Source organism: Schistocerca cancellata, chromosome 1, assembly GCF_023864275.1.
Source record: "Schistocerca cancellata isolate TAMUIC-IGC-003103 chromosome 1, iqSchCanc2.1, whole genome shotgun sequence".
Classification (NCBI taxonomy): Eukaryota; Metazoa; Arthropoda; class Insecta; order Orthoptera; family Acrididae; genus Schistocerca; species Schistocerca cancellata.
This window is the reverse complement of record NC_064626.1, coordinates 705734929-705743296: the sequence shown is the minus strand read 5'-3', so window position 1 is coordinate 705743296 and position 8368 is coordinate 705734929. Positions and strand designations below refer to the sequence as shown.

General features: G+C 43.4%; 1 protein-coding gene across 1 annotated transcript in view; it reads right to left on the bottom strand.

The window, feature by feature from the left end:
- Positions 1 to 360: 360 nt before the first annotated feature.
- LOC126162149 (odorant receptor Or2-like) overlaps positions 361 to 8368 on the bottom strand; it is a 130656-nt gene continuing 122648 nt past the window's right edge. Inside the window, exons 5-6 of the mRNA XM_049918449.1 lie at positions 5780 to 5935; positions 361 to 588 (exon numbers count right to left, since the gene is read on the bottom strand). Coding sequence (XP_049774406.1) covers positions 508 to 588; positions 5780 to 5935 — 237 coding nt within the window. The 3' untranslated portion in view covers positions 361 to 507. The remainder of the gene's footprint in view (positions 589 to 5779; positions 5936 to 8368) is intronic.

Here is an 8368-nt window from a genome sequence, read left to right as displayed (position 1 = left end):
GACTGACATTCATATTCATCACTTCCTTATACTACGAAAATTGGTAGTGAATATATAATTAAATGGGTCTGCTTACCTAGATGCTGGTGTTCTCGCGTAGTTATTTGTTTGACGTGCTCCCTGTTATCCGTACCGTGATTCTAAATTATACAATTTGATTTAGAATTAAGCAATTTTTTGGTATTCAGCTTCTCATATGCGGGTCAGTACATTTGTGACAGTGTGGTTTACAGTGTCAAGCACAAATATATTAGCTGTGATCAAAACGTTGTTGGATGTCAGACTTGTGTGGTTTTATTATTAAATCTGAAACGAATTTCGTAACGTTTTGCTGACGTATAAAGTAAAGTTGCAGTTTAATGAATGTGCGTGATAAGTAAAGTATCAGTCATTTCAGCTGTAATTTAGAATTAATAAGTTGACAGTGGATGTTCGATGAAAAGTCTGGCTGAATCTTCTCTTGTTCGATATCTTGCGTGCTGTGTGGGACATCGACGTATGTTATCGTTACGGAGTAGCTTCGTTCCCCTCTTCAAGATTTTTCATTTGGCGCAACAGCGTGTAGAACGAGTACGACGCGTTTAATAGCTACAACAAAAAAGAAACGTATCTTTGATAATTAACGTAGGAAAATTCTGATTTGTTGCCTTATTGAAATTATGTAAGAGCTAACAAAGAACTGCGAAGGACTAACTCTGGAATTTCATTGTGCGATATTCTAAACATATAACCTAATTACTAACTATTTTACAGACAGGGTATGGGGAGCGGGGAAGCATACAACAGTGCCTAATACAATGGTTTAAAGGGGAACATACATCGATCAAAAAAAGAACGACATTATCGCAACAACTACACAGACAGTAAGGTGTATTTCAGTAATTAGCTGCAGCATATACCTGACAGAGAGGAGACGTGGCCTCTATGAGACAGTAAAACAGATATCGATTGCAATCATCTGTTGGAATGGTCCAGTGTCTGCCATAGAAATTTGAAACTGTCTCCTTCAATTCAGCTGATGCCTTTCGAGAGGAGTAGGCCACTTCCCGACACCTGATGTCTACTACTGCATCACAAACACAACTGTACACCGCACAAGCACTCATTGCAGTAAGCCACATCATGAAGGTACACAATTGATACTTCATGATAGAATGGAGCATTCAGTAGCAGACTGACTTCCTTGGGACCCTGCCAAGAATAGCTTTTCAGGATTCCCACACCAGCCCGTTAAGCTCATTTCATGAGTAAGGAGGTCCTTTTGGCTTGTAGTGAGGTAACAGTTTTGGCATTTTAGGCAATATAGCTTTATTTTTGTGGAAACAATCGTGTTTTTGCTGAGTGCGCGTGGTTTAATTTGCTTTATTGTTTTGTTATTTTGGTTTAAACTTACGTCTACAGTCAAAACCTGCTGAGCGCTTTCACTCGCTTTCGTCACTCCTAGAGGCATCTTGCAAACCGGACTAGTCCTCCTATCCAGTCTAATCTGCTCAAGAAATGGTGTAACCGTGTCTGGTGCACCTGGATGGTGCATCCGGTCCCTTTATCCAGGGCCTCAGTTAGCACGAGCAGCCGTTGGGAACGGACCCGTCCTCAAGACAGCCAAGCGCTGATAGTGTACAGGCTTGTGCACTTTGTATATGCTTATGAATAAAAGTATTTTAATAGCACTTCAAGATTTCCTCCTGACTATGGAGGTTCTTTTGGCTTTTGTGAGGTAACAGTTTTAGCATTTTAGGCAATATAGCTTTTTAGGAAATTCAAAATTCTGAGATCAATTGTGTAAAGAGTGTGCCAAGAATACAAATTTCATGTGTAACCTTTCACCAGGGACAACGTTGTGGCAGGAGGCGTTCATTTAATGACTGAGACCAGCAGCATTTACGTAGAGTTGTCAGTGCTCACAGACAAGCAACACTGCGTGAAATAAGTGCGGAAAACAATGTGAGACGTATGATGAACATATCTGTTAGGACAATGAGACAAAATTGGGCGTTAACGGCCTGCGGCAGCAGACTACAGACGTGAGTGTCGTTGCTAACAGCACAACATTGCCTGCTGCAGCATCTCTCCTGGATGAGAGACAATATCAGTTGGACCCTAGACGACAGAAGAACTGTCACCTGGTCAGACGACTCCTGATTTCGGTTGGTAAGAGCTGATGGTAGGGTTCACGTTTGACACAGACCCCACAAAGCCATGGACCCAAGTTGTCAACAAGGCACTATGCAAGGTGATGGTGGCTCCATAATGGTGTGTGCTATGTTTACATGGTATGGACTGTGTCCCCTCAATCAACTGAATCAATCACTGACTGGAAATGGTTATGTTCGGCTACTTGGAGACCATTTGCAGCCGTTTGCAACAGTATTTTTATGGAAGAGAATGAGCCATGTCGCCAGGCTACAATTGTTCGCGACTGGTTTGAAGAACATTCTGGACATTTTGAGAATGATTTGGCCACCCAGATCACCCAACATAAATCCCATTGAACGTTTGTAGGACATAAACGAGAGGTCAGTTCATGCACAATGTCCTGCACCGGAAACACTTTTGCAATTATGCATGGCTATAGAGTTAGAATGGCTCAATATTTCTACAGACCTAATAATATACAAGATGTGCATGGATCACAAGGAAACCACGAGGGGATAATAGTAATGAAAGAACAAGAGTAAGCGTTCAAACTAAAAAGGGCACAATGGAGGAGGGTAGGCTTGCATCTACTGTTAAACCTGTACATGAAATGCCACAGGAAGCAACAGAAAAATTTGGAAATGCAATGAAAATTCTGAGTGAAAGGATATCAATTGTAGCAATCATTGAGGATCGTATCATCCTCTGTGAAAGTGAGGAAGAATTAAAGCATCTCTTGAATGGAAGGAATAGTCTACTGGGTGCAGAATACAGACTGAAAAATAAAAAAAGGGAAATGAAAGTACACTCCTGGAAATGGAAAAAAGAACACATTGACACCGGTGTGTCAGACCCACCATACTTGCTCCGGACACTGCGAGAGGGCTGTACAAGTAATGATCACACGCACGGCACAGCGGACACACCAGGAACCGCGGTGTTGGCCGTCGAATGGCGCTAGCTGCGCAGCATTTGTGCACCGCCGCCGTCAGTGTCAGCCAGTTTGCCGTGGCATACGGAGCTCCATCGCAGTCTTTAACACTGGTAGCATGCCGCGACAGCGTGGACGTGAACCGTATGTGCAGTTGACGGACTTTGAGCGAGGGCGTATAGTGGGCATGCGGGAGGCCGGGTGGACGTACCGCCGAATTGCTCAACACGTGGGGCGTGAGGTCTCCACAGTACATCGATGTTGTCGCCAGTGGTCGGCGGAAGGTGCACGTGCCCGTCGACCTGGGACCGGACCGCAGCGACGCACGGATGCACGCCAAGACCGTAGGATCCTACGCATTGCCGTAGGGGACCGCACCGCCACTTCCCAGCAAATTAGGGACACTGTTGCTCCTGGGGTATCGGCGAGGACCATTCGCAACCGTCTCCATGAAGCTGGGCTACGGTCCCGCACACCGTTAGGCCGTCTTCCGCTCACGCCCCAACATCGTGCAGCCCGCCTCCAGTGGTGTCGCGACAGGCGTGAATGGAGGGACGAATGGAGACGTGTCGTCTTCAGCGATGAGAGTCGCTTCTGCCTTGGTGCCAATGATGGTCGTATGCCTGTTTGGCGCCGTGCAGTTGAGCGCCACAATCAGGACTGCATACGACCGAGGCACACAGGGCCAACACCCGGCATCATGGTGTGGGGAGCGATCTCCTACACTGGCCGTACATCACTGGTGATCGTCGAGGGGACACTGAATAGTGCACGGTACATCCAAACCGTCATCGAACCCATCGTTCTACCATTCCTAGACCGGCAAGGGAACTTGCTGTTCCAACAGGACAATGCGCGTCCGCATGTATCCCGTGCCACCCAACGTGCTCTAGAAGGTGTAAGTCAACTACCCTGGCCAGCAAGATCTCCGGATCTGTCCCCCATTGAGCATGTTTGGGACTGGATGAAGCGTCGTCTCACGCGGTCTGCACGTCCAGCACGAACGCTGGTCCAACTGAGGCGCCAGGTGGAAATGGCATGGCAAGCCGTTCCACAGGACTACATCCAGCATCTCTATGATCGTCTCCATGGGAGAATAGCAGCCTGCATTGCTGCGAAAGGTGGATATACACTCCTGGAAATTGAAATAAGAACACCGTGAATTCATTGTCCCATGAAGGGGAAACTTTATTGACACATTCCTGGGGTCAGATACATCACATGATCACACTGACAGAACCACAGGCACATAGACACAGGCAACAGAGCATGCAAAATGTCGGCACTAGTACAGTGTATATCCACCTTTCGCAGCAATGCAGGCTGTAATGGGAATTAAGTTCGGTGACAGGGGGGACAGGACTTCTCGTCAGGTGAAAACAGTAGTATAAGTACAAAATCAAATAGGGGTAATGCAGGAATAGATTTAATAATGAATAAGAAAACAGGAATGTGGGCGAGCTACTATGAACAGTATAGTGAACGCATTACCGTAGATAGTCACAGCCAGCAGATGACATTCTGTGAGGACTACAGATAGCCTTGATAGCCTTGGGAGAACCAGGTCTTATCTTTGAAGTGAAATTAAGGAGACGGCAGTGAGTTCTCTCGCACCATACCCTCACAACACGGATGTACCTACCAGTGCAGGACCAGATTCCTGCAAGTCAACTATATACGTTTTGTATTAGACTAAGGAAGTGTTTGTGTGAAGATCAGATTTTACGTTTTTCTATTTGTGTACCAGAGCAAACGGCCGGGAACTATGGTACAGTCCGACTGGGAAACTACATTAAAAAATCTTGAATGTTCCCATGAAAAGTGTTCTCTTAAGTAGACAAACATACAGACATTTGAAATCCTTTTGGTTAACTCTTAGTGAGCCCATTTGAAACGGCCAAACTTATGTTCCTGATGAGGAACGTTACGCTGTCAGCCTGTGCAAGGACCCTTCTGCTACAGTAAGAAATGTGACTGTAAAATGTGTGTGACAGGTGATTCGACTATATATACTGAAGGGTTAGGAAAAGTGCCGTCTAAAACTTCTGGTTGTGTGACTTTAACGCCCATCTCAAAGGAAGAATTTCTGTTGGTGATGGAGAGCTTGCATGATGCCCCTCTATAGTCTAGGAAATATCTCTATTTACAAAGCTGACTTGATTTTGTGCCTCTTCAACAAGAGGCTGGTCTACGTAGATCTGGTAGAGAGGTCTTGGATTCATTTTAACGGGAGGATAGCATTCGTAAGTTGGTTGTTAGTGGTAGTTATTTAGCAATTAGATTAAATCTCTATTAGGAGAGTAAATCTTTATTAGCAGCCATTTACTTTGAGGGAAATGTCTTGGTTTCAATGATGACCAACAACAGAAAGTGAGAAGTCCCAGTAAGTGAGATCTAGGAAAATAAAGATGTCCAAGCAGAAAAGTCCTCTATGGTGCCACTCTATAGAGAAGAGGGTATTCGTCTACCTCGGGCATTCACCAAAAGCCAAATGGTCCTGTCGGTGGCATAGATAGAAGCTGGCGTTCGATAGCGAGAGGAAGGAGTTACTGTTGTTGGAGAGATGTATTATATGTAATGTGAGGAAGGCACCCTGATGATGGGGTAGTTCTCAAATGGTGGATAGTAATTTAGCGGAAAGTGCTGCTCTTGATGTACTAGACCTCTAGTTCTTACTGAGTTGCGGGTACAGCTGACGCGGCGGCTACTCACCGAGAGGAAGGTGTCCCTGTTGATGGGGTGCACCTTGCCGGCGGTGAGGAACGACGCCTTCTGAGCCCTGCTCATGACGATGCGCAGCAGGTTGGTCACCCGCCGGTCGGCTCCTGGCCACCGGCAGCTGTACACCGCGAATGAGACGTACTCGCTCTGCGGGCAAAAGTTACAACTTCAGTGGCTGACATCACGGCTTCAGAATTAACCCTTTTGAAACTTCCCCTTTGAATGTAAAGAATGACAGTGCTGGAAAAACTCTTACGTTATTAGATTTTAAAACAGCTGAGCAAAACTCAACGTACTCAGTTTTCTCTTTACTTATTCTGATCATCACTAAACTGACACACAATATTTTTAACGCAACGCAATCTGACTTTCAATAGTCACTACAAAAGAATGGCCCTGACTTACAATAGCCTATACCTTTCATGAATCTCTTACCTCACAAAAATCTTCGTTACTCGAACTACTGCACTACAGCGAGCGCCAATAATGCCAGCTAAATAAAAGAAACAATTGAAGGCACTAACTACTGATAGGCATAGTTAGCAAATGAAAGAGTTTGATAGAGAATAAACAATGTATTTACCTTAATAATGTTCAAAAGTAATCATATATATATCTATCAATTCATGACATACATCTTTACAAATTTCCATTTTCTGACGGACACACGTCCAGATCGTCCGTTCTCAAAACTCTGGTATCTCTCTCTCCACATCCACCACTGCTGGCGGCTCACCTCCAACTGCGCAACGCTACGCGCTGTTCATATCCAACTGCCCAACACTACAATAGCTAATATTCCAACAATGCCAACCAGCCACAGATTGCACACACCGCAGTCAGTGGTTTTCATACAGAGCGCTACGTAGCGTTACCAACATAAAAACCTAAACAGCCTACTTACATTTTGTTGCTTGCTGGTACCTCTAAGAACCACGTCTTGCGGTCGTTGTTTATTCTGATTGCACACGTATTTCCCACAGTCTGGGATTATGGTACCTTTAAGTACATGTTCGTGTTGAGTTGTAAACACTTCACTGGCTTCTGGATCTCGTTTGTTAGTCAAAGAGTATGTTTCCATAATCTTTGGCGGCACCTGAAGGTTTGCTTTGGAAAGATCGTATTTGTTTTATTTACTGTCCTACGACTGTTAGCATTTTTTGTGTTTACTAGCAAAGTTATGATGAAGCTTAGCAGTTCTTTTGTTAAATCTGTAGTCTTTATTTACGAAATAAGCCGAAAACCGAGTGATACTTTAGAGTACCGTCTGGCCGTATGTGCAATTTTCTTGTTGTCACACAAGCGTGGTTTGTCGCTTTCTTTGATTTTTTATGCTGCATTTCACTTACTTTCTCGATCTATTTGCATAAGGGTCAGACTGCTTTTAGTGTTAGCACGGTTCTCACTATTGTAAATGTTGTTTCACACAGAAGTGCCACTTTTTGGGATTGGCCTTATTAACAGATGACAGAATTGTTGCAGCTCTTCTAAGAGGTTTGCCAGATGTTCGCATAGACAATGATACTGAAGCAAATCAAGCTAATAATCCTACCGGTATATGTTTTGATGAGATTTTTTAAGAACTTTAGATTTTGATCCAATTTTTGAAAGAAGTTTCATAGAATGTGCACCAGTGGAGCTCGAAATAAGTTTATCTGCAACTATAGAGGTAGCATTGCTTACATGAAAACCGTCTCAAAATTAGAAAGACAAAAGACTAAAATTGACAGAAAGTGAAGGAAAAGTAGATAACTCAATCATTTTCTTCAAAGTAAAAAATCGGTGAAACAATGTAACGCAGTGAAGCCTCTACAATGTGGTTATAAACAGTGGCATACTGAAGACCTGAAATGCTACTTTCTTGCCTTTGATTTTTGTCAAGGGAGAAATGAAGCTTTTGAGAGGGAATCAGGAAATTGTGGGTTAGGCCAGCTCTTGGTTTTTGAAAGAAGTTTTTGGCAAAAACAGAAGGCTTAGCTTTGATAACTTTTTTCCTTATTTTGTTCTTCGTAGAGCGCAGAAGTAGAGAAAATTTCGTTTGCAGAGTAATAATGATACACAGGAAAAATTTATAATCAAATATTTCACCTTCTAAGGTAATGAAAAGAGGTTGCTTTCGTTATAGGATGCCATCCTCTAGAATTGGAGTACTTTGTTGAAAGACAACCAAATTGTGTGCCTGGGTTCCAGTTACCATGAAACAAAAGTAATATTTGTCTCCAGAAAGCAGTAGGCTGGTATTAAAATCAATATTCACTGTTCTTCTTTAGTAAAGGGCTAAAGTTATAATATGGGTTTTGTGAGCCATTTTGAAGAATTACTTCTGGTTAAATGACGGGAAGAAGACCCAAAAAGTATTTGTAATTGCTTATAAACTGCACGTGTGCTATATAGAAAGATTCCACTTCTGGAGTTCAGGAGAAATGTTGCTCAGGGACTGACGTGACAGATGAATGCAGAGCATATCAATCTCAAAGCTACAAGCCATGTTCTGACAGAAAGCAAGGAAGAAATTATTCCCAGAGGATGTAAAATTAGGAAAGAAATGTCTTAATTTTGTCACTTTTATAGTAAGCAGAC